The sequence below is a fragment of the Amblyomma mixtum genome, chromosome 1, assembly GCF_055824585.1.
Source record: "Amblyomma mixtum isolate Tamu chromosome 1, ASM5582458v1, whole genome shotgun sequence".
Lineage (NCBI taxonomy): Eukaryota > Metazoa > Arthropoda > Arachnida > Ixodida > Ixodidae > Amblyomma > Amblyomma mixtum.
The window spans coordinates 199172568-199199832 of record NC_143012.1 but is presented as its reverse complement, the minus strand read 5'-3'; the positions used below and the strand labels follow the sequence as shown (position 1 = coordinate 199199832).

Sequence of the window (27265 nt, the reverse complement as noted above, 5' to 3'; positions counted from 1 at the left end):
GCAACTAAGCCGGATTTCTCTGGTTTTAACCCGGCCACGGCGGGCGCGTTTCGATAGAGGCGAGACCAAAAGCACACCTCTACTGTACGATGTCAGTGTATGTTAAAGATCCCCAGGCGGTCCAAACTATTCCGACGCCCTGCATTACGGCACCTCTTTCTCTCTATCTTCTTTCACTCCCACCTTCCTACCTTCTCTTACGGCGCGGTTCAGGTGTTCATCGAGATATGAGACAATTACTACGCCGCATTCTTTCCTCAAAAAGCAATTCTCAATTGCTCAATCTTCAAGCTGTAATCTCACGCTATTCCTGGCGCTTAAGCGCCAATCCAGTGCGTTCACAAGTTTGTCCTTTACCCGTATATATGATGTATAAGCACTGTATTTTAAGGCAGAGTGCTTTATTTAACATGAGGGATGTTAAAAAAAGAACCACAATAAAGTTTCCTGTCAAAGCAGAGCGTTTGGATCAAGCTTAATGCCACAACTATAGCCTATGATCGAGTTTCAAAAGTTATAGTACAAGAATTGTATTAAGTGTTTCGAGTAAACAAATTTGATTGTTGGATTGTACGTCAGCCTCAAGTCGACCTTTTTTTACCACGATTTTTACCATTTAGAGCATTTTTATGCTCTAAATGGTCACCAATGCAGAGTTCACATAAGGTATTACAAAACTTGGGCCTTAACGATTCATTTCTCCCCAAATTTTCAACTGAATGGAGTAAGTTAGCTACGTTAATAATGAAGTTTAACGTCTCTGTTATCTTCAAAACTACCATTAAATCTGGAGGGGATACTTAGGGTCCGTCTTAAGGGTATGACGTGATGGCGTAGTGGGTTATTTCCCGTATATGCAAAATGCCATTCCCTGCTTTACGTTCATAGATCCCTGGGAGTCCTCATACCCCTCCTGGCGCAGTGGTGCAGTTTTTAGGGGATGCGCCACTGTACTGCAATGGGATATGCTCTCAGCGGTGGGCCTTGTGCGACCCAAGTTTATCTTTTCGAGTGACTAATCATTAATTTAACTGCCACCTGCCACGGTGGGCAGTTTGCTCACTACCCAGTGGGCAGGATATGATAATGCCGCAAGGTCAGGTGACCAAAGTGGCCCAGCTGCTTCTTAGGTTTCTCTCTGGGCACCACCTGCCGTATTCATCTTCGTGATTTTTAGCTCGCAACGCTGGCGCCGGATTTCCTTAGCAACGAGGTCGTCAACTTTATCGCATTAATAATTCGGCATGCGCTTCTTGAATAACGTGAGTTTAATTAATTTTCTTTGCGCTTTTGCAATTGTAAAGCGCCATTCATCCTGGCCAGTTCACTCTTCTATGCTTTAACGCGACAGAGTTAAGGCTCCTGTTGTTCACAAAATCCGGCGTGGTCGTCGTCGGCGTTGTAAGCGAAAAATCCTCGCAGAGGCAACCTAGTTGGGCTACCTAAGTCACGTGACCATAAGGCGTCATCACAACTTGCCCAAAGGATTGTTACCAAACTGACTACCGTAGCAGGTGGTAGTTAAAATAATGATTGGTCGCGAAAGGTTTCTCGGGAAGAGCAACCTGGGTCACACAAGCCCCTCCGATAGCAGGACCTCCCTTCGCAAGGCAGTGGCGCATCGCAATACTGCTGCACCACTGCTCCAAGAATTTCATGAGGACTCCCTGGCACCTATGAAAGTCGAGAGTGACTAAATGTGCATATGTGGGCATTAACTCATCAGCGCTACCATGCAATACCGTTAATGCGGTGCTTAATTGTCCCCCTAACCTTTTTTCAATGCTGTGCATTTAGAATTTGTGTTTTCTTTCGGCCAACGGGACATATGCTCGCTTTTCCTTCGGTAACGTATTTTACCATGAGGGCATCGTAAATAAAGAAATTAACTAATAAATAAACAAACGTATATTTTGATATTTTAATGTTACACCTGAGAAATATATTCTTGTCGTTCTCGTATTTTACTCTTGTAGCTGCATCTGGAGTGGGAGTAATTCCAGTGATCCGATAAACATTCCTGAAGTTCTTTTTCGAGAAGGAAGGACCCTGAAATAATTTTTGTGATCGAACAGTATGCTTTATATTTGCTACGATTGCCACATTGTAGTGTGGTGCGTCTACCTAGTCATCTCGTGGCTTTCCATGCGTAAACAGCAGCTCTGGAGATTATAAAGCGGAGGAGAAGGCATGAAAGGGTGATGTAGGCAAAAAAGCCATCAGATTTCAGTTCCATGAGACCTGTATCTACTTCGGCATTTCAGTCCTCGCTGTACACATCAAGTCGGTGAATTAGCATAGCCACAGTCGGTGCTACCTGTGCAAGCTGCTGAACGTCTCGCTGCATGTTGGCGCCCAGCTCAAGGCTCGGGAAAAACAAAAAAAAAAAACAAAAACGAAATCCTCTCAAAATGACGACTGCGTTTCGAGACACTGTGTGATATCCGTCATTTTTTTTGGTGGTTGATACCTGTCACATTGAGAACTGTCCGGTAGCTAAAATTTTGAAGTGAATTCATTTCAACTAATTTTACACATAAAAAAGCAAAACCAAAACATGCGAGTTAGTGTTCGTACCGACTGCACAATTCTAATAAAATCCTAATCCGGTCTGGCGCCCTTCCATGCCTTCTTGAGCCCTTCTACCTTTGACTCTAGTCAGGCTGGATTCTGAGTGGACGAAACATTTGGTACGTTAGCGTATATCCAGTTGCATTATTTGCACGTGTGTGCTTTTGTGTGTGTGCGCCCTCAGCATCCACTTAATTTGCAGCCTGTGTAGGCGGCAGCCAAGATGTCATTATGCTTGATATAATACAGCGCCCGTCCAGTTGCAGCATTCGCGTGCGTGCGTTTATGTGTCTACATGCGTGTAATTGAACAAACCAAGATGTGTTTTATGTGTCTGATATTGCAATAAACTGAGGCTTCTTGGATGTTCGATTCCTTCACAGGTTCACAAAAGAAACCATACTACGGGATCCGCTCGTCTCTGTGTACACACCCGTTGAAGACGGCCTGTGGGTGGCTCGCACAGTGACCATCTCTTCGAGAACAAATTGGAATGTTAGTGACCACCTGTTTCCTTTCTTCGTGTCCTTGCGCTGTACCAAAAATACTTCGTTGAGAACTCTACCGCACGAGACTTGACATTGAATTAATTCCTCACATCTCCAAAATGTGACGGTGGACTTCAATCCAATAATTTTCTGATGGGCTTGAAAACAATAAGAAAAAACAAACATGTGCTTTGTACTAAATGGGAAACATTCTCGTTGAAGTACGGTACTGTTTAAAATATTTTTTATGGTAAATTATTTATGCCTTCTCGGTTCTTCACGGAGATTAATTTGACGAAAGTTAAAGGAATGCAACTGTGAGGCACAATACAAGATTGTGACGGCCCCACCGAGGTTAAGTAAGAAACCAGGAGGTTTCTTACTCTTGATACAAAGAAAATTATATTGACCATGGTTATCTCTTTGTAATTCACAAACCATGTAGGTAAGAAGCGGTTGGACATAGCGTACCGGAAGCAATTATTTTTTCTTCGGAGCACAAATATTCGCAATGCAGGAAAAGAGTATGCCGGGAATGCTCAAAGGCTGTCGGAGTGTGAAAAATGAATCTCGCGTCGCACGGTCCCCAGACGCTGTGATAGGAGTCGCTGTGTCGAAATAACAGAAAGCATTGCAATCACGGGTCACAAAAGGACTAGCCGTTCTGCTATATTTCCAGGAAGCCATTGTCCAAATGCTAACTATGCTATATCCAACTGAAGGTCCTCAACTCTCTCAAGTTTAATGAATATCTAGGCATCGCCCATCGTCTTTGGCTACGAAAGATACAAGTGTCATTCAGGCAATTCCAGGTATTGCAATTTAGAATTTCAAAGGTGGTGAAAATGGGAACGGGCCCCCTAATAAGCGTTTTCCCAGTCCCCTGATTGTATTGATCATCTGGAGCATTCAATTTTCTCCTGCCGTGCGGGCATTCAGTGCCCTCCTTATTCCTTTCCCCCACTTGGGGGCGGCAGGCGAAGCTTAAGTGCCAATCTGTTTTTTTCTCTCTCTCTCTTTTCCTTGAATGTTATTGTTCGTTTCGAATATCTACGAACATGGTGGAAATGGTCCAGGACATTTTACGCTCACTTTTTTCCTCTTTTGCGCAGCTCGTCTTCGAAGGGGTGACTGCCGTGGGAGTGAAGACTGACTCTGGAATAATGCTTGACGACGTAGAATTCACCGATGGCGAATGCCCTCCTTACAGTAAGTGGAGCAGTACTCAGACGGCTGTAGTAATTTAGGTGAATGAGTATAGCGCTAGAATCTCCTGCCCGCCGGCTGTAGAAAAAAAATAGAGTACAATTGGTGGCAGCCATCAGGTGCATAAACCATGCTATGGTAGTAACAATAGAGCCTAACACTTCTTCCTTCCAATATCCTCAGATCTGTGCACTTTCGAGGACGAGTGTCTGCCTTGGAGAATACCTACAAACGGTAAGACTTGCGCCCTGCTCACGCTTCAGGTTTACAGAGCTTTGCATTGGAACCCATTACCGTTTTATTGATCGACATCCGGTGCAGCCTAAATAGCGAGGAAAGGTGGTGATCCTGTTCCGGTCATGTGGACTATGGGACTTTTTTTCCCGCCCTCGAGGGAGGCGGGAAAAAAAGTGCGCCTTGAGATAAGATCTTCAGGTCTTGCCAGTTCTACGAACCTTGCTTTGTCTAACGTGCAAACAAATCAAGACCGGGGCCACAAAGAGTAAACACCTAAAACGTCGTTGCGAAGGCACAGAGATTTCACTCAGTGTCGCGACAACATGCAGAAATAAATTAAAGTAATAGTGTACAGGAAACATATCGGACGCTTGAGGAATTTCTACTGTGTAAGGAATAGCGGCGCCTTTACACTGTTGAAAAGTCGGTTGCGCACTACTTAGCTCAATTAATTTCTACTAGTTCCTGAAATGGGCCATTCCGAGCCATTGCGGACATTTTACGAATATAAAGTGCATCCTTCCTACTGGTTTGCACCTTCAGGTACTCTTTGGAACCAAGGGCGTGTTCTTATTCCGGCGTAGCACGCGCTTTGAGCGTGTGCACAGCGTTGCGAATTCATGAGAACTACAGTGAAACAGCGCCAGACTAACAATTTATAGCCAGTTTTTGGACCGTGCCTATCTCACGTGACTAAGTAGGGTAAAGGCAATATATGTTTCACCATCGGTTATGTTTTACATGCATCCTCCCAACTGCTTCGGCCCTCACGCCCGAAGATGGTCCGAGAAATTCCATAAAAAAAATATGCGTTCTTTTAAGTTCACAGAGACACGTTTAACTCATGTTGTGGTGGCTATACGCATTACAGTCAGTGTTTCAAATTATTCGTTCTACATTTTTGTTTTCAAATCCTTGATAGATGCAATGGTGTAGTCTGGGCCCGTGAATTGGGCGGCAAAGCATGCATTACTTACGCCATAAGATGTAACTGAAAGCCGATTAGTCAGCCTGAACGCAAGAACGAACTCAACTTGTCAAGGCACTATGGCGACCCGAAGCGAATGTATTGTTTTGTCGAGCGTTCTTATCTGTTGTTTGACTTAATGCCACATGCGGGTGGCGAAATGTAAAAAAAAAAAACACAGACCATCGCAGTCTCACCACATGCTCTCTCTAAATAACAACGGTGAATATTTTTACCAAAATTGCTGAATGCGTGAACATATCCAGTGTGGTATCCGTAGCTAAAACGGCAGATCCGTAAAATATGCATTACATAGAGGCGACATCTGCAACAAACTCCTAGAGTAAGAAATTAACTGCTTAACACAAAATTGCCTTATCAAAGATTGCAGGAGTAAGTTCATTACATTATTTAGATTGTTAGTTCCTTGGAACAGTCATAATCGAATACAGAAGTTTCAACTTTCTGACTTGTTTAATGTCATACCACTCTTTTGAATTTAGGGGAAGCAGCAGCGTTTGAAGTGGAGCGAGCCGGATCTTTCAGTAAACTTCCCCGAGACCACACGACACAGACAGAAGATGGTAAGTTTCTCAGTGCAAGAGCAAGCTTCAAATTACGCTGAATTCATTTCAAGAGCGCAATTATTGATAGAGGCCCTGACAAAACATCACAAAATGCACAGTTGCGATCATGGGAATTTTCTACTATCGGAATTCGAGGTGTCTCAAAACTTTAAGGCGCTTTGTACGCAGTTGTTTATAAAGCGGGCACGCAGTTTTTTTCTGAAAGCGTACTCGAACTAGCAGCGATTCGCAGTTCCAGGTGAAAATAGCGATCTTCATGTCACAAATAAGGTGACTTTTAATACCCAGTAAACGATATTTGACAAAACTGTGCGCTGGGCAGCATGTTGTGCGCCATTTTTGTACAGACAGGTTTTTCAAACAGTAATACCATAATTCTTTCTTTCTAGATTGCGAGCAAGATTTGCAAATTCGAAAGTAAAGTTGATTGCGCGATCATTCGGGTGTTTACCAGCCTAATGATGACGTCACTAATACGGTCAATTATGATACCTTGCACGAAATTTTGCACATCGAAGTGCAAAATTAATTGCTAGTATTTTGCGTTCAAAAACAAAAAAAATCCTCTTTTTTGTTACCTGATTACATTACTGAGAAGGGAAAACATTTTGTATTCAAACGGAGCGAAAAAATGATGCCTCCGTTAAGCGTAAAATTGCAATATCGTAACTAGCACCAACGGCATCTACCGCATATCCAAATAAATCCTGCCTACATGCAGCGGATATGCTGCGAAATGTCGGGAAACTATGCTTGAAAGCGTTTTATTTACTCTGATGGAGACAAAAACGGCTTTACTCGCCACTTTGATGCAACCAAACAGTGATTCCATGCGTCGGACAAATCCGGAAGCTTTCAAAGGAGGTGTGATCGCAGACCGAAGGGTTTTCTGGCGGTGATAGTACACCGACCAAGCCTCTTGAAAGCACAGCATTCGGAAAATGCTGCTTTCAATCGCACGTGAGGAGAAGAATTAGCGTTAACCACTAGTTAACAACAAAAATAAGGGGAAGGGAAGGAAAATAATACATAAAATAGAGAATTAAATTATGTTGAAAAAGGCCCATCTGAAAACTTGTCAACTTTCTCTCCTCCCCTTTTGCTCCCTTTGTTTTCGGCACCACAAGTATGAATTAGAATTACTTACAGTTGTTTAATACAACCAGACCCAATGGTGTTCGGACTCTTTTTCGACTCGAAACTAATTCTTAAACAAACATTATTGAAAGTATGCTTGATCCGTGTAATTTAAGACATCATATCGTTTTGTTACTGACTGCTCCATGGGTGAGCTGACCAAAAATGCAACCAAATTGCGCACCCCTGCAGGCACAGGGTATCCTGCAGGTATCCAGGGCGACATACCTTGATTTGGGAACACCGCATGCCTAATAGAGGAAGCAACGCTCCTATTTCACCTTAAGCGCAGGCGGGGCTACAACCAGATGACGCAGGACTTTTGTGGCGATGTTCTGAACAAGGACGCAGCTCGGTTCGCGTGGTCTTGCGGCACTTTTAGTGCTGGCGCTGGGCGCCTTTCTCACTCAGCCGTTCGCGCTGTGATGAGCGGGAGGTTAATGCGAGCACGAAGAGCAAGACCTAGTAAACTCTAAAGGCACCGGCTTAAAGAGTTGTATCTGCATCTGCTTTGATGCTACAGTATTTGGAAACTATGGTTAGGTATGGACATCATTTTGGTCTGTATATTCAAATGATTCGTTTATGACAGCTGAATGCGTTGGGGTTCTGTTCTTGTCTGTAGGTTACTACGTTCTCTTCAAGAGTCCTGGAATCCAGGGGAACAAGACGGCGATGGTACTTCGAGAACCAAGGCGCTATGAATGCCTCTCGCTCTGGTACTACCTGCCTGCTCTGTCTAACGGAGTGTCGCTTCAGCTGCAAGGTGATAGGATCTCCGAGGGAAAAGGAGTTTGGAAACATCAGCAGATGCCCTACCCGTCCATATGGGTGCGTGTAGGCAGTAATACTTTTTCTGTGGAGTACTACATAGTAAAACAGCGAAAAAAAACGGAAGCACTGCTAAAGAATTTGTCGTGCAGAAATTCTGTTCTTAAAGATATTGCTGAAGCTGACGGCGCAAACACTCTTAACGGCTTGAGCGATACTTGAGCTTGGTACGCACGCCTCAGAGCGTGTGAATTTAAAGAAATAATAAAAAATGTATATAATGGAATGATTTTGCCGCAGCATTAGGCCCATTTTCTATCAAACCATAATCATCTTGATATTGAAGCACTGGGTGCGCACATGCATCTCTCTTTATTTGACGTCTGCTGCGAGGTTCCCTTGTTCATCCTTCGATTTCGAGTCAGCACCAAATGCTTCTTCCATGAGCCCAGAACAGCGGGTTCTGGTTTTGAACAACAGAACACTAAAAGGTAACAAGAATAAAAGACAGAAAACGTTACTCATAATTCAAACAATTAAACTCGAGGTGACTAAATTCTGAACTACTTACTTTTTGCAGTGCTAGTAAATACAATGGCAAGGGCGTCTCTCTAATCAGCACACGTCGAGTTCTTTATGTAGGATTTTGTATAGGCAAACAATGCATCTTTCAGGCCAGCACAATTTCAATGAAACCAAATAATTCTTTCACTGTTGTTTGTTTTTCTTAAGTTCTTTGAAAAAAAAAGTAGAATTGGCACGTAAATTTCTTTGGCTCAAAATAAATCGTGAGGCTTATAAAAAGCGAAAATTGTATGAACTTCTAGAATGTCACCCAGAGGTCTACCAAAAATAAAAGTCACAAGAAGTGCAGTTTTAAGAACGAGTAGTATCTGTAGGAGGACGAGGGGGTAGAAGGAGAAAGTCAGGGAGGTTAACCGGAAGAATAATCGGTTTGCTACCCTACACGGGGAGAAAATAGTGAGGGGACAAAAAATTAAAGAGAAAAGAGGAGCAGAAAATTGAAGTCACTCTAAAAAGTCAGTGTTTGTTGAAGTCACAGCATATCGTGCAGGCCAAGTAGTATCTGTAATATGCGCATAGACATTCGCCGCTATCCCTATCGGCATGATGTGCTGGGAAAGCGAATATATTCCGAGTTATATTGCGCACTGTGGAGCTGAAACGTGGAGGCAAACGAAAAGTTTAGACTTAAATTGGGAACAATATGGAAAGGAAAATTATCGGTGTAACATTAATGGACAGGAAGAGGGCAGAGTGGGTCAGAGAACAAGTGCAGGTTAATGATATCCAAATCGAAATTAAGAAGAAGAAATGAGCTTGGGCAGGGCGTACATTGCGAAGGCAAGATAACCAATGGTCCTTAAGAGTAACTGAATAGATTCCAAGAGAAGCCAAGCGTAGCAGGGAACAGCAGAAAGTTAGGTGCTCCTATGAGATAAAGTTTGCGGAGACAAGGTGGGCGCAGCTGGCAGAACACAGGGTTAATTGCAAAGGCTTAGAAGAGTCCTTTGTCCTGCAGTGGATGCAGTCAGGTTGGTGGTGGTTATGTTGAATGTCCAGTGCTAGTTAATTTTTATTTCTTTGTAGTCAACTTGCCGCCAGCGACATAGCGGCGCCCTTAAACGGTGTTGAGCTTTGCCTAGCAACACGAAATGCGCCGGTGTTCTCGCCCAGCAGAATCAAGAGGGCCGCCATGCTGTTTCTATGAGTAGCAAAAAAAGAAGCATCCATATGAAGCTAAATCAATTACATAAAAAAGAATTGCGCTGTTTTGTAGCTTTGCATTACAGACACCCACTTACTCGCCTCATCCCGGCAAATTTTCTACAAGTGATGATTTTACGCTAACGCGAAATTTCAATATGCACGTATTTTGAGTCTTGATGCACGGCCTGTGCGTAACAGAGGAAATTAAGTGCGCTTAGCACAACCACGTTTTTTTACTGTGAATTTTATGAGTGAAATTTAGAGATGGCTAAAATAGGCTCTTTACTTGTTGAGCGGCCATCCAGGTTTTAACGGCACATGAAAAAGTGATATGGCATTCAGAATTTGCCCTTCCCGAGAGAAAGGATCTGCTACCGTTTTGTAGTGTGCGGCAGGTGATAAAGGTAGTGCTTGCTTCCATTTCGGTCCAGGATGAACCAATCGTCGCACTTTCGGGAACGAACGCACAAGGTTTCGCTGCAATTGACGACGTGGTGTTGAACGAGCAGCCCTGTGACGAGCTTGGTGAGTACTTTGTATTCCATTCAGCACCTAAATTGAGTTAGCTGCACTAAATACGACAAAATGCACGCAATGTATGCTCACACGAACAATATTTCATTCTCAATAACCCGTATCCAGCACGGACGACGGAGACATTCGACTGCGGGAATAACAAGACCGTGACCATAGAGCATGTGTGCGACTTCGTGCTGGACTGCACAAATGGCGCTGACGAACGCAACTGCGGCGAGTGTTACTTCAGCAGAGGCACCTGTGGCTGGCAGCTTGACGGAGTCCTGAACCGCGGCAGCACCTCGTGGCGCTGGGTGCCCATTGGAGATGTCCCGCAGTCGCCTCCCACAGGATATGACGATCGCCGAAGCGGTTAGTGTGTCAGAAAGGAAACTGCAGTTGCGTGTAGTGTGAACTGCGTTTGCAATGTGCGTAAGACCGCACACGCGTTGGATATGATTTCTATGCGGTGACGAGAGTGAGTGTAGGAATGCAAACAACCTGTCTCTGGGCAGCATCGGCTAATGCGAGTATCGCAAGGACATCGATTGTGGCGCTTCTCGATGACGCTTGACGACGATCATGATTGATGATGGTTGCATCGATGACGCTTCTCCGGCAGCTGAATGCCCCTTTACTGGGAAGAAAATTTATTGTGAACAGTTTCCTGCCACTTCACCTAAACTCGCGGCGTCCATACCAAAAATGGCGCCGTGAATGGCTATGCCGCTTAGCCTCAGGAATACATACGTTACCACCCGTATTGTTGTAATTCGGTTTGTTTTCAAACAGGACCGGTGGTAAAGTAAGACACTTGTATTTCTATTTCTGGGCTTTTCTAGGTTACAGCAGCTTCGTCTGGAGTAAAAATAGCGTTTTTGGCGGCAATCTACCGATACAGGCCCGCATCATTTTCTCTTTGCTTTTTCTTTAATAAATTACGAATTAATAATTGAAGTTAATGACTTAAGGAAAAATCCAGAAATTTTCCTTTTTATAGATTTAAAACTTTGCTCTATGGAAAGGACGCTCCCTTTGGGCGACACAGTGAAGCTCAGAATCTCACTTAGACGGACTCTGCATGTTGTTTTGTAGAATTATTTTCTTTCTTCAATTCATCCCCGCATGCAAAGCAGATTTTTGAGGAAAAAAAATCACATTTCCTCGTACGCTTCTGGCGCTTAGGTAGGAAAGGTGATGTTCTTTCTGTGCCACTCAGCAAAGAAAATCCCGAGCTATGTGTCCCTTTAGAAATGCGAAGCATTTTAAGATATTCTGCATTCTTGACTTTGAGCTGCAAGGATTCCAAGAATGCATTAGTCTCTAATTTGTTTTCCACCTCTCGCGAATGTATTTGCATGCTTGCGGATTAAAATACAAGCGCTGTATTACGATTTTGCTCAAGCGTGCCATGGTTCGCAAATAATTTGACAGCTTTCAAGAGCACCTGCCTTATGACGTGCCTTGCGGTCAAAAAAAACTGACGGCAAGCTAAGCGAGATGAGCGTTTTTGTGCTCATCTTCACCATTCATGTTGAATAGCTGCTAGAGCAGCCACATAAGTAATGTCACAAGTGCAGTTGACGTTTCGCATCAAATCTTAGCACCTGTGGATCGTGTTACAGACTTAAGACCTCGTCTTTGAATTTCCTAATTACTGTCCAAGTAGCGGTCCTTTGACTGCTTTGCCGTCCGACGTTAATGGAGGACTAGCTCATTCAGTTCAAAACAGATAGGAAATAAAAGGGAAAACCGGGCTTTCTTTCCAGAGAAGTAGAATTTCTCATAACATATTTAGGAAGTCTGGACATATGCCCTCGAAGTGCCCGGCCCTCATGGCAGCGCAATTCAGGGCGTCTATGCCAGTTTAGTTTTCTTTTTTTTTATTTGTGTCGCGCTAAGAGAACGATTCTCTTTAATACGCTTTTGGGAATTCGGTCGATAGCTGGAAGAAGGACAAACTACTTCACCAAGGCAAAGAAATGATGGGTCATGCGATGCGATATGAGGGAAAGCTAATCGAACGTCTTTTTGTCTTCTGTAAGCCGTCTTTTGACACTACACGTCATCTCTGAAGAACACAAATTTTTGTTAGTTTTTTATGCACCTTTCCTTCTTCGAAAGCCCTACCACTCTTGTAGCGCATTCAGGCTAGATGGTTTGATGTCAAGAGCCTCGAATGCTTGTAGCTTTGTTTAATTTCTGGCGTAATTGCAGGCAGGGAGCGCGCTGGGAGCGAGACCATTTTTTGACCTCAGGTTAAGGTATTCACCTCGCTCTAGGCAACAAGAATGCAAGAGATCGGTCGCACTCGGCAGTTTACGAGGGAAAAAAAGCTCCGTATATCGCGGCCAGCTGTGTCCCGGCTGCACATTGGCATTGGCACCTGTCAGAGACGTAGCAGGATAAACATTCGAGGTTCTTCTTTCCATCATCCCTAGGATGTTTGAGTACGCAAGCACGCACGCACGCACGCGCACACACACACACACACACACACACACACACACACACGCGCGCGCGCGCACACGCACATGCACACGCACACGCGCACGCACACGCACACGCACACGCACACGCGCACGCACACGCACACGCACACGCACATGCACACCCACACCCACACCCACACACACACACACACACACATACACACACACACACACACACACACACACACACACACACACACACACACACACACACACACACACACCCACACACACACACACACACACACACACACACACACACGCGCGCGCGCGCGCGCACGCACGCACGCACACACAGCAGCCTAGGTTCAATTGATGTCTGGCCCATCGCGGGACTGGAAGCCAACTGGCGACTTTTGACGATATCGAAGCTACGCTGCGGCTGCGCCGGGAACTAGGCTAATAAGGACCGGTGGGCTGAACCAGGCCGTTTTTTCCGTTCCTTGAGTGTTTCGCCCGCACTCTACTCTCAAACGGCGTTGCCAAAGTTTTCCTGTGAAAATGTGCATCTTTAGAGGCCTTTTGCACGGATGATTGCATGAGACTAGATATAAGAGGTGGTCTGAGTGCTCGAAGTTTCTCTGGTCAGACATACAAAGACAGGTTGGGGACAGGAAGTTGGCACGCAGTGTAGTTGAGCTCTAGCAGGGCCATGGGAGTGCAGTTCTAATCAGGCAGCGAATCTCTACTTGTAAAGAGATGTTTTGAGTGGAGGGATGTAATGCGAGACGCAGTTAACAACCATCGCCGGGCGCATGCCGCTGTAGGAAGCGCAAGGAGCCTTCTGCGTAACTGCCCCTATGATTACAGGTCTTATAACAGCGTGAGTGTAGTAATTTTTGTCCACGGTGATAGGCGAGGGATGGAGGTTAAAATGACTTATTAGAATTCCATTTTGATGTAATACCGTCTGCACTTTGAGAGAGAGAGAAAGAAATTTTATTGAGAGGAAAGGAAGAGAGGTTGGCCGGTGGTAACATGGCCCTGGCCTTCTACTCCACACTGGGGAAAGGAAAGGGTAGGAAACGGAAAGTGCGAATGAAGGTTGACGATGGCATAATACAGTGAGTTTCATGGGTGATGTCCACACACAGTGGCTGGCTATCACGGCGCGGTGAGTAGACGCATGTGAAACTCATGTCTTGAACACACACACCGACATATGTCATTAACACATACTCCATGAAAACACAAATGCGCACTTTCACGCTTCACGCATGTCACACCGTAAACTGAGTAAACCGCGTAAACCTTGTAGGTATTGCACAGGCGGTCACAGACGGGTATACAGGCCTGTTTCACATAATAACTTGAGCACGGCCTTCGTCACACCGCACCAATCAGCATATCTCGCCCTGGCACCTGGAAGGCCGCGACTCGAAACAAGCACTCAGAGCTGTGGATTGTAAGAACCGATCGAATCGGACGCAGTGATTATATTAAAGTGGCCTTCAGTCATTGCGCGACTTCTATCCATTGCCTCGGATAGCCCTAGGTGTAGCTGCTGCCAGAAAATAGTGCGCAGTGAACGCGATCTCACATTGCTGTGGCTATCTTTTTTCATACACGATTAACGATCTATATTGGTATGTTATGCGCCGAATGGTCAATAAAATTTCGCTTCACTACAAAACGCAAAACTCGACATCTTTATAAGTTAAAATTCATGCGATAGCCAGAGTTTCAAGTCTGTTTTCGGCGCAAGCCGCACGACAGCTGCCCAGTCCTGTTTACGTGTAGTAATAAATGCAAAAAAAATTGTGCTTCTAGTCCAAGTATTGAGCTCTTGTGCAACATTTCCATAGATCCAAACGGCGATGTTATTGATTTCAAAATCTCTTCAAAGCGTGTGTCCACCGCTGTGCATTTACGCGAGACGTTTGCACCTGCCAGACAGCGTTTTCTTTGCCTATTTTACGCAGTCCTTTCACACCGTCAAGCAACGAAAGACTGACTCACCCTAGGACCCATATTGGCGCCGCCATGTTGGTTAAACTAATGCTGTGCCTCTAGGTCATGAAATTCACCAATTCTAGCTAATGGCATCGCGTTGGGAGCTCGCGGCGTATACTAATCCCCTAAACGTTGGGAGAGCTAAAGATTGTCTCCAAACCTAAAAAAAATCCGTGGTTATTCGTTTCGATAAAAATTATTTGACTATTCCTCTCATGTCTTCGCATATCCCCATATATCACCCGCATGACTGAATCTGACACTGTTTCAGGGAAGCCAGCTGGTAATAATAAATAAATAAGCTGGTTGAGGCAAAATTCTGGGTCGGGCATAACTTCATATGGTATTGCCTCGGACGTTAGGGAATTAGAAACTTGAGCTCACAAAAAGGATAGTAATTTTTCATATTGTCATGTACTGGCGTCTGCAGTCCGGAGAGCAGCAATACAGCGAAAATGGCTCCTAAGCAAAACTATTTACTTCTGGGGGCCGCCGCGATGGCTCAGTGATTATGGGGCTCCGCTGCAGACCCGAAAGACGCCGGTTTGACCCGGCCGATGCGGTCGAATTTCGATGTAGGGGAGATTGTAGAGGCCCGTCTTCTGTGCGATGTCAGTGCACGCTGAAGAACCCCATAGGTGGTCGAAATTTCTGGAGCCCTTCACTACGGCGTCCCTCATAGCCTGAGTCGCTTTCGGACGATAAACCCCTATAAACCATATTTAATTCGGCTGACTTGCGCCCGTAAAGCATTGAGACTTGGCGGGGGAGTAGCAACATGCGTGCTGTGTTGTCTTCGAACCGAATGCCCGCCGCTCTCGGTCATGCTTAATTTAAAGCTGATGGCGAACTTTTGAGACAGGGCGTGCAAAGTTAGCGCAATATTCTGGAACAGCGTAGAATCGGCTATACCTGGATGCGATCAATCGAGATAGATCTGGTCGCCTCTCGCTTAACAGTCAAAGCGATAAAGCATGTGCTGGCAGCTTTGGAGAATGAACAAACAGTACAAAGATTCGCGACATTAGTCTCCTTTTAAAGAAGCATCGACCCGATGCTTTAAAACAAATCAGTTGGGGAGAAACCACAAAAAAAACAGGCTGTTCACAATAAATACCGAAAATAGACGCGCAGCGTCCTTTAGCGTATATAATAGGGGTTTAGGCGGGCAACATGAACAGGTTCTGGTTGTACGCGGCGTCGCTGGGATGCAGTCATTTCCTCAGGGACGGTTTCACAGTCCAGTTCAACTAGACGATGAAGAACCTTGTACGGGCCGAAATAGCGGCGCAACAGTTTTTCACTCAACCCGCGGCGGCGAAGGGGCGTCCGAACCAATACTCGGACTCCTGGTTTGTATTTCCCGTAGGGTCTTCCTAGGTTGTAGCGTCTGGCATCGGTCCGCTGCTGGTCCTTGACCCGTAATCGGGCAAGTCTTAAGGCTTCTCCTTTGGAGGGTACTGGGATTGACACCCAGCACCTACACCAGATGTCACGTAGGGGTCTCCGGACTGCAGTCCGGAGAGCAGGAAGGAAGCGAAAATGGATTCTGAGCAAAACTCTTTCTTTTGGCTGACTCGGCGGTGGCGTAGCAACAGGCGTGCTCGGCGGTCGTCGAACAGAATACCCGCCGCTGTAAGCCCTGCTCAATTTAAAGCTGATAGCGAAGTTTCGAGACACGGCGTGGAAAGTTGCCGCATCATACTGGAAACATGTTGTATCGGCTGTGTCTGGATGCGATCAATCGAGTTTAAGCTGGTCGTGTCTTGCATCACAAACAAAGTGATAAAGCCGCGAACCGGCAGCTTTGGAGACTGTTCAAACAAACAGCGCAGATTTGCGGCAATATGTAACCTTTCAGCTTCTACGATAAAGAACTACAACTAGTTTATGACTCTGTTTATTGGGGTTTAACGTCCCAAATCAAATCAGGCTATGAACGACGCCGTAGTGAAGGGCTCCGGAAATTTCGACCTGCTGGGGTTCTTTAACGTGCGCGGACATCGCACAGCACACGGGCCTCTAGAATTTCGCCTTCATCGAAATTCGGCCGCCGCGGCCGGGATCGAACGCACATCTTTCGGGTCACCAGCACAGCGCCATAACCTTGAGCCACTGCGGCGGGGCAAGAGTTTAGGACTCGTAGCTCCGCGCTAATAAGAGCCGCATAGCATTCTAGAATGTCGCAAACGCGTTTTTGCTCGTTGATACGGCGCCTGGAATTGCGGACCGACCTACAGGTGACATCGGAACCACGTAGCAACTCATCGTTCGTAGTCACATCATAAATGACACCCAGCAGTGCGTATCATGTGATCTTCTCTGTACCACATGAGCAGACGCCCGCCGCTGCTTTCTGCACACCCACCAGCCTAAAGCTCTTGGAAACAAAGTTCTCCAGTGACTGTACTCGAGCCCGTTGGCGTGAAATGTTTCACATATTCGCCGCTGATAGACGGCCGCTTCATGCGATTCAACGGCCATAGCCTTTTGGTATAGCACGTGGCATTCGCCGCTGATAGACGGCCGCTTCATGCGATTCAACGGCCATAGCCTTTTGGTATAGCACGTGGCACAGACCAGATTTTGTTATCGCACAGCGACGAGCTAATTCTCATTTTACATAATTGCGAAATGTGTTCGAAACTGTAATGGCTGAATTCTTGGCTGTTATACTTTTATTAACAAGGGTTCTGATAAAACGATTTTTTTTCGGACTTTAAACAACCCGTGCATTACTATGTCGCAGGAGTTTTAAATAAATTGGCCTTTTTTTAATTCTGTCTCCGGCACCGCAGACACAGACTAAACCAGAATCGCAAGCTGAGCCCATTGGCTTATGACACTTTTAGCGCTTGTGGTGTGTTGCATTTCTGTGTTCCTTGTGTTTTTCCGCACTGTAAATATCTAAATACACGCTTTAGGTCACACTCATATAGTGTGCTTTCTTAGCAACATGAAGGAGCCCAAAATCCTTGGAACTAATCCAAGACCATTCATTAGATGAAATGCTTCGTGAAGTTTCGAAGCTATTCTTTTAGCGTATAAAAGTACACCATTGGTCTTACTTGAAACGAATCTTACTTTAACTATGCGGAAAGCATTAAGAATTGTTTTTAGTTGCATTTCGCTTTTCACAGGCATGAATAGTCGTCACCCAGCTCCTAACATGATTCAGAGCTCCTGTCTCTTACAACTTTAATTTGAACTTGAACTTGAATGAAAACTTGAAACCTGTTTCGTCAAATTTTTGCTATTTCGTGCTCTTTTTTCGTTCGCTGTCTATAGATTAGAATAGGCATTTCCCACCAGGAATTCCAGGCCCCGTAAATTCAAAACAATAACTTGTAGTCACTGTCTTCGGTCTTTTGTCTTTCGCAATTGAGTATAGAAATATCGGCGCTTGAGCTAGACGAAAAACTGGATTGACCTCTTTTCATCCTTTTCCAGGCCATTACCTGCTGCTGTACTCCAACGGCACGGCATCCCGAAGGCCAGGCCGTGCCGCTATCGATTCTCCTACGATAAGGAACACAAACAAGTTGTGCACAATGACGTTCTGGTACAACTTCCTCCACAATGGTGAGCCTTCAATCCCGGCTCTCATCTTAGTAGCTCCGATAAGGCTAGGCGACGCAGCAGTGAGGCCTGTCGCTCTGAATTGTGTGCTCACTCTCCGTGCATCAATTGTACCCACCACTCCTCCCTTGTTTAACTCACTCCTCTCAGTTTATGTTTAAATGTATCGTAAATAAATAAATAAACTGTAAGTTTCGAAGCACGAATGCCATGATCATCGAAGGTTCAATCCGACGAAAACGACTACATGCGTCATACTTTTATGATTGGAATAGTGCCCAAATACAGTTGCAGCTTTTTAGCACTCTAATAAACAGTGAAAATAACACAAAAAAGTTTCGTCTATTTGGCACATCTATTGCAAGGAACAGATCGGTATTAAGCCGTCTGCTGAAGTAAACGTTTTCTATAGATACAAGTTAAGTGGAAAATTTACCTTCGAAGAGAGAATACATGAAATCTGCAGCCTTTTTCAAATGTTCCAATATTCTGCAGTAATTAATGAATAAACCACAGAAACGCGAACTTTAAAAGCGAAAATCTCCATTGCAATCTCGGTGAAAGGAAGCACTTGAGCTGCATCGACGACTGTTTATAATTGAGTTTATTCGTAGATATTAACACAGATAGTGGCAAATAACTTCAATGCCTATTGTTTAAGCAACTTCATATATTAGGCGGAGACAGGCGCCCGTAAAAGAGGCATTCTGCCCCTTGTGTGTTTGCATATTTACGACGCCGTTTATTTGAAACCCAGAACATAACATTGGCATGACCTTGGCCCTGAAGTTACAAAGCTACCATGAGCACCTCAAGCGTTTAGCATTAGCAGCAATATAGGGCCGGAAGGTTTGTCCTCAGGGGGTCTGAGATGAAACACGGTGGAACCTGATGACCGCTTGAGCTCTCCCCATCCGAATGGACAAAAATTCACTCTACGCTTTGGACACTAACACCTGGGCTGGCTCCTTAGGGTAGGAGGAAGCCTGAGCACCAATGACAGCGAAGTCGATTTGTTAAGAAAGTGAACTTTTTCTTTGAAATAATACCCCATATTTGTCAACTAATTAAGAGGTTTCCTAATATGTTTTGAACTTTGATGTGCAAGCCTTGAACACAAAACTCATGGAAGCGTTATTTTTTCTCGCTGTGATTACATTGTTCAGCGCAGGCCTCAAGCTTCTTCGTCTTCATTACTGTTTTTATTTAGCTTCATCTCTTTGCTATCCTTGCAGAAAGCTACCTGGACCTGGACCTGTACATGAAGGTAGCTGGCTATTCCTTCCCGGTGTGGACACTTAGTGCTTTGCGTCCGCCTCCCGAAGAAGGCGTGTGGAATCAAGCTGTCGTGGAAATCGGGCGCTACCCCAAGGATCTCAGCGTGAGTCACGTCTTTTGGCATTTACTACAGCGTTCAAAGCCCAACGTGATAGCCGCATTAAGTGTATGTAGATTTGTTCGCCCTAGAAAGGGCGCTGACACTAATGCCTCAATTATACTTATATTATGGATGTGCTTCTGATTGTGAATGCACCTGTAACGAACAATAAGTTGGAGGAGGGTGTCGACACACGCGCGTGCGGTGGGTGCGTCTGTGGCTGTTACCCTACTGTTCGAGAGAAAGGGAGCCTCAGAGGTGTTTCACTGTGATTCCAAATTATTACAGGATTGATGGGGTGATGTGCTAGACGCGATATCCGCTTCCTGACTACACATACTCAGATTTTCCACGGCTGTAGATGCCTGGTAATTTAACACATACTTGGTAGTCGAAACTACGAGCAAAAATTCGGAGGAAAAGAAGTCTCCCAGAGTATCATGATTTTTTGCATCCTCCCGTGGCCAAAAAGTGTTAGCGATAGCTGTTCCGCACTTCCACTCTCCTTGCCCTGTCTACTATTTTCCCGGTCCATCCCGCTGACCCGCCTCAGTGAGCTTCCATTCGCCCACGAGACAACCGCTGGTCCAACATTATCCAGGGAACAGTGGGGTGTGGGATGAAATTGTTGATACCGTAAAATTCTACCCTATTATAATTTTAGACGATGCCTTCGCACGGCGGTGAACGGGAAACCCTTTCAGGCAGTAATTTTGCTCCCGTGTGGCCACATGCCAGCCTTTATCTCTGATTTACGCCGCATGCATATGCGTTCAGCGCTCTTCTCACTGCGTAAGATACTATGTTGTTGGCTAAATAGTTGCTTCTCGAAACTTTATGCGTTGGTGGGTGTCATCATTGTGGCAAGTGCGGGCAAGCTTGTACGCTTTGCCAGGTTACTTTGCGGCACTGTCATCGCTTTTTGGAGACGGTAACTTTAACATTAAGGGGCATAGCTGGAGAATGTAATTTAGAGAACAAACATTGTTTATATGGCCACTCATGCGGTAATTAAGAGCCAGAAATGGATTTAGGTGGCACATGTGTTGAAGAGAAAAGATGATCGATGCTGTCTAATTGTTACAGACTAGATTCCAGCGGAAGGTAGACGTGGCTAAGTGCGACGTAGAGTAAGGCCTGCTATTACGCTTAGGAAACCTGGTGCAATAGGACTGTCGTAGTCATTTCTTCATACCACAACTTCGCTCATGAGCGCGCTGAGTCTGACGTACACTTTAAAAGCAACATTTCGTCACTCCTTAATGAACGACTTGCATAAATAGAAGAAAATGCTTGTTAGACTTTGTTAGTTTATTTTGTTTTAAATAATTGGTTCTGTAGCTTGTCACATTTCCTTCTCTTTCAGTTCTATTTTTCAAGCAGTCAGTACTCCGTAGGGCGACCGACGTTTGCACTGGACTCCATAGACTACGATAGTTGCGCTCTGCCAGGTAAGAGAAACAGCAAAATTACGGTCCTTTCTTGTATCAAGGTAGACGATTTAAGGTGCCAGGAGATCGTAGTGGGTGTTAGAGGATCCTAGGAAGCGGCCGAGCAATTCGCTAGAACGTAAGCGGTTTTATTAACGGAAATGCACCTTGTACTCTTCACCATGTTGTTTGGAATTGAAGTTAGGGAGGGAATGCATTTCGAGTTTAAGGCATCAGACGAGGTGCAAACGATTCTTAGGTGAAATAGGTGACGCATTGAAAGCTAGTGCAAATGGTGATTAGGATGTGAGACATCCTAATCACCAGACGAGACTGGTCCAGAAGAGACCAGAGGACTGAGGAGAATGGTCGGCTGACTGCAGAATAAATGTTTATTCATGGCCGAACAGTCAAATGACTTGCATTTATGTTCAAGTGAGGCAACATATCCCTTTCTTCCTTTCTTCCTTCATTCCTTCCTTCCTTCCTTCCTTCCTTCCTTCCTTCCTTCCTTCCTTCCTTCCTTCCTTCCTTCCTTCCTTCCTTCCTTCCTTCCTTCCTTCCTTCCTTCCTTCCTTCCTTCCTTCCTTCCTTTCTTCCTTTTTCCCCTTTCTTTCTTTCTTTGTTTCTTCCTTTCCTTTCTCTATATATTTAGTCTTTATACATGCTGCAGAACAGTGGGCACTCTGGCAAGACCGGGTTAAAGAAAGAAGTAAAACAAATACATGAGACACACAGAAATAACAGCCCGACTGACGGGACAATAAGGAAGACACATACCACGTGCGCTGACTAGCAAGTCAATGAAATTTTATTGCAGTGACAGCAATATATACCCCAGGCCACACCCGCAGCATAACAGCATAAAACATATAAACTTTATGAATAAACAGCAAGATTTTTGTGTTCCTTGTAATTAAGAACACAGATTTCTTTTCAAAGTGACAGAACGTGTGCTGACGCATTTCACTCCTCTTTTTTGAATGACATGCGCTTGAAATAATTCGCGCACAGGCTGTTGCTTTTAATTCCTTAGAACCTTGCTATTGTCGAGGTTTCTGTGCATTTGAAAATGGCCACATGTTCAGGCAAATTCTTTCTCGTGCTGTCTTTGATATCTCTGCTATGTTCTCTGAGCGTATCATTTAGACAGCGTCCAACCTTTCCCATGTAAGACGACCGACAGGACAAAGGTACATCGTCGACTACTTCTTTTTCACATTCTGTGAAAGCCTCGTCGTTTTTCTTGTCCATGGTTTTGGTGGCTTTTCTTTTCGATTGATCATTTTGCGAAGTTTCTCCAGTTTGTTAGGTGCCCGGGGGTACATATTACGTCGCTGCAATAAAATTTCTTTCAGTTGCTAATCTGCGCTCGTAGTTTGGGACTCTTCCTTATTGTCCCGTCTGTGATGCTGTTATTCGAATGTGTCATGAACTGACTGGCCCGGCGAATTGCACTATTAAATAGATCAGTGTTTAAAATACAGCGATAAGCAGAGGCGAAAACTTTTCTAAACAAAAATATAATGGCTGTAAAAAACACGAGATCTTAGATTAGAGGATTTTGACTATTCGTGAAAAACTTTCTGCTTGCGCAGCAACGAAAAGGGCTTTCACGAGCGCAAAGAAAGTTCGCCGTCCCGAAGTAGAACGAGCGCTGGCAGAGTTCCTGAAATTAAGGAGGTTAGCGGCAATTTCAGTGACCACAAAAGTGCTACAGAACAAAGCGAAATAGCTGGCAAGAGAGCGAGGCATTCTACGGGAACAGTGAAACGCGCGAGCTGACTCCAAGAGGCCACATGAAGCGCGTCGCTAGGAGTTGGAGCTATAACTTGATAGCACAGCCTGGGCTAACATTCCAAAGTGCTTTGCTGAACACTGGTTTGGTTAGTTCATGGGGTTTAACGTCCCAAAGCGACCAAGGCTATGAGAAACGCCGTAGTGGAGGGCTCCGGAAATTTCGACCGGCTGGGGTTCTTTAACGTGCACTGCCATCGCACAGTACACAGGCCTCTAGAATTTCTCCTCCAAAGAAATTCTATCCGCCGCGGCCGGGATCGAACCCGCGTCTTTCGGGTCAGCAGCCGAGCAGCATAACCACTGAGCCACCGCGGCGGCTTGCTTTGCTGAACACTGTTTCCGAAAGTGCGTCATTTAGAATGCACAGAAGACTGTCCACTTTACGAAGAGGACTGTGATGAGGAGGTCAGCAATGACGAGGACGAGTGAGCAGGAGCAGGTTGGTGGAAATAAATGATGCTTGAGTGCTGCCCCTGCTGTCGTTCTCAGGTGTTGTTTTTTTCGGCCAGCTTACATTCAAGGAATCATTTTTTTTTATTTGCCCTTCAACTTTCGGGTTTCGGCTGAGAATCGAGTCCGGCTACATTCGGATACATACGGCAAGTGGATACGAGGCATGGATATGCCATATTATAAACCTTCGATTACAGATCCAAAGCATCTGAATAGGCATGAGGGAATGGAGCCAGGTCTTCAACAAGCGGGGGAAAAAACTTAACTTGAACATGTTAGTGCGTAGGATGTAGGGCATCAGATTTGCGTTTCGATGGCTTCTCGTTGATGATTCCAGCATAAAGATAATACGCTTGTGATCTGAGAGCCTAAGCGAAAAACTGATGAAGAAATTAAAGACTCATTGTTTTTTTGTTTCAACGCGCACACAGCGCGGTTAGGTTCAAAGTATAAAGTGCAGAGGAGCGCTAAAAGCCGCTATTTTAATGATGACCTTTAGCTCGCGCGGCCACTTTCTGGGCTGCTTCTAACTTTTTGTCGCCAACTATTTGCATGTGTTCCAAACTACAGATTCATAATCGAAAACAAGATTGATTACAGATTTATACATTATTAACGTTATATCCTCAGGAGAACTTTATAGCGTTCGCCCCAGGTAACCTCATTTTTTAAATGATTTACTGCATATGTAATTAATTTAATTAGACCAGTACGTGTTAATTTTAAAAATGACGCAAAGATGCTTAAGGTCTTAAACCCTATGTATGGCACAGCCATTGAAAGTGCATCCAAAAAGGGAGGGAGATTTTTTACACATTTTTTATCCTCTTCAGTAGCGCGGTAAAGGCTTTGTCTGTTGCGGAGAGTCATGTCGCTTTTCTTAGTGGTAGTTTCGTAGTAGGCAGGTGGAGGTGTGTTAATTATTGTGTCACTGTTTGGTAATTATGCGGAGTTTGTGTTTTTGCGAGAAACGTAAGATGTTATTTGCATGGGGGTATCAAAAATTGAGCCAGTTTCATATTTCAGTACTGAGTTATTGGGGCTCAAATGATGCTTACGAAGAAAGCGGCTGACGTAGCTCTGCACGCGTGAATTACACCCGCTGTACAGTATCTTCGAGTCTGAGGTCGTGGCCTGTGTTGTGAAGAAGCTCACCAGAGCTCTCAAGCCTGTATAACCACATGTTTAGTGATAGCCTGTTGTCAAGGCATTTCTCTTTAATCCTGGGGTGCCGAACCTTTGAACGAAGGCGTACCCTGTCGGAGACAGTGGACCGGTAAGGAGCTTACTTTTGAAGTGCTTCTGAAAGCATACTTGTACTTCGTTTTATCTGATCCCGTGAAAAGAGGTTGTTATAAAAGCTAGACAAAGGTTATCAATGATGATTCGCAGTCGAAAATTTGTGATCTTGGAGGGGCATCACAGCTGGAGAAATGAGCAAAAATTCTCAAAATCAGCAGGTGCATTCTTGTCAGATTGCTTATTTCATGGCATCGATCAATGCGCTGTTGCTAAAGTACAACTGTATCGCACCTCAGATGCTTTGCTACAAAGTGTACGCTCTCTTTCTTTTCCATGATTCCATCACCATCATTTTGCCGCTTGTGCTCGTGCTCATCATAGGAGTTTCTAGGGCTGACAGGATACCCAGAACAGCGACCTGCCCCCATTGGAAGAACGAGACCGAAGCACTGTATTGCAAGCCAGGGTGTCGGGGGTGGGGAACGGGAGGGGGGGGGGGGGGGGCGGTCGAGCGTTTTTCTAGTGATTGTGGTTTAAAAGGCGGCGACAGGTTCTGCACGGGTCACGGCGGCGGCGAAGGAGAGTCATACAGCAAGGCATACCAATCCGCAGAGAGCCCCTGTTCTGCACAGCCATTCAGCATGTTTCAGCAGTTGCAATCAGCCTTTGGCTCTTCTTTGTTGAGCTCAGTGTTTCCGGTTAGAAATGGCAAAGACCAGATCATGAATAGAAAAATTCGCTTCTTGAAACCACAAAAATGAGAAAGATAATTATAGCATCTCTTTCGGAAGTTTCTTATTGATTGTTAAGTGTTTCTTCATGCATTTTGATCAAAAATGTCCGGGCTTATCGAAATTTTGCAGCATAAATGTGCGTGACTTAACGCTTACAAAACCTGAATCTCATTATTTGCAGCTAAAGAAGATAACTGTTCAGATCTCTCTTTCCGCTGTGTCAACGGAGCCTGCGTGGGGCTGTACTCTCGGTGCGACTACGTGGATGACTGTGGAGACAATAGCGATGAGCAGAATTGCGGTAAGCTTTTAATGTTGTGGAAATTTTCCCACGAATTACATCTATATTTTCCGTGTCATGCTATAGAAGCCTGCAAACACTACACCTTATTCGCATGAAACGTACTCGTTTACATGCTCGATCAAGTACAGAGATATGCTCCCTCTCTATGCATGGATAGTTCTCCTTTTTTTCAGCGCAAAAACTCCGGTCAGTTATTTCTGACCGTAAATCTAGCCTCTAACTCTGCACCATTCAATGAAAACATACCAGGGCCTCAAGTTCTGGTGCCCCATATGACACCGATATTTCAGCTATGGTACCGACTGATTGTCAAGGCCCATCGCATTTCGAAACTGCGCTAAGCATTTATCAGCCAGCCCTCGCCGAGATTACACAAGATAAAGCCAATCTCACAGTATATGAATCCGGTTCCTCTGCACTGAAAAGTCACCCGTTAGCTGTCAGCCTGCACAGTTTGCTACTTTGCTTACTGTTAATATGACCGCTCAATGGTGCGCCTCCAATGAGCGGTCGTGCTGTTAGTTACTCCTGTGGGTAGCTTCTATCAAGCCGAATTACCACGTACTGAGCAATTAGTGACAAAGGCATTTCAGGAAAGACTATGAACATAGTTTTTCATATAATGTTATAGTTAGATTTCTAATAATTACATATAACTATAACAATCAATGCATCCAGAGATGCCCCCTCGGTAAGCTCTAATTGTTTTTGCCATTAATGTTTTTTGTTATCCTCAAAAACGTTCCCCATTTTTTATGGCAGTCTTTACTGGTCGTTGCGAACGATGGGAAAATATAATAAGAAAGAATTTCCTATGCATCAGTAGAACGAAACATTTCATTAGAGATTTCCATAAAAGTACCTGACAACATTGCAATATTCAAAATATTTTCGCTAGAAAGCTAAACTTGGGAAAAGCCACGACACAGCTGGAACTTAATGTGGCTGAAAGAATGAATAACCCGGCAAAACAAAAAGAACTGCAAAATTAGAAGGACTTCACACAGCGCCTAAACGCCTGTGTAGTGCTTTGAATGTGGTGAGTTCTCAATTCACAGGCGATTACCGGCTCGGCTGCAACTTCGATACCTCGTTTTGTGACTGGGTGCCCCAGGCGCCAACAGAGAGGACCATGGGCACGTGGAAGTTGGGCCGCCCCTCTTCGTTCCTGGCAACTGCACCCACACGAGACCACACAACAGGAACCCATGAAGGTACGCTGCCCAATGTAGCATTCCAGGGTCTAAGGGAAAAGATGCTGGAAAGAGTTTTGGGTGGCACGCCAACGTACACTTGCCGTCAAAAGTAAATGGAAGGCGACATTGTCAAAAAAAATTAATTTCTTTAAATCTAAAGCATAATGGTCCATGCTTGTTGGTGCACAGTGCAATTCTTAAAATCACAATTAGGCGGCACCTATGTATTTAAGGATGCATGAATTGAGGGGCTAATGATCAAATTTTTTCGTGAATATTGCCTTCCATTTACTTTTGACGGCACCTGTACATTAGTCTTTTAGTCTTCAATTTATTCTTCAGCTTTAGGTCAAGGAATTTTACCGCAGTATGACTTCAATCTTAGGGATAACGCGTTACGAAACTTCTCTTTTGTTTTTGTGTTCGTAGATTTCCGACTTTTCTACTCATCAACGGGCGCAACAATGTGCAAGTTCGCGTGTGACAGCGCAGC

General features: G+C 44.8%; 1 protein-coding gene across 1 annotated transcript in view; it reads left to right on the top strand.

Annotated features, from left to right (window-relative positions):
* LOC149370515 (MAM and LDL-receptor class A domain-containing protein 1-like) overlaps positions 1–27265 on the top strand; it is a 196959-nt gene that overhangs the window by 108467 nt on the left and 61227 nt on the right. Inside the window, exons 34-45 of the mRNA XM_089577902.1 lie at positions 2955–3066; positions 4172–4268; positions 4449–4499; positions 5973–6053; positions 7819–8024; positions 10127–10220; positions 10338–10583; positions 18107–18238; positions 19471–19616; positions 20980–21064; positions 25454–25573; positions 26635–26790. Coding sequence (XP_089434028.1) covers positions 2955–3066; positions 4172–4268; positions 4449–4499; positions 5973–6053; positions 7819–8024; positions 10127–10220; positions 10338–10583; positions 18107–18238; positions 19471–19616; positions 20980–21064; positions 25454–25573; positions 26635–26790 — 1526 coding nt within the window. The remainder of the gene's footprint in view (positions 1–2954; positions 3067–4171; positions 4269–4448; positions 4500–5972; positions 6054–7818; positions 8025–10126; positions 10221–10337; positions 10584–18106; positions 18239–19470; positions 19617–20979; positions 21065–25453; positions 25574–26634; positions 26791–27265) is intronic.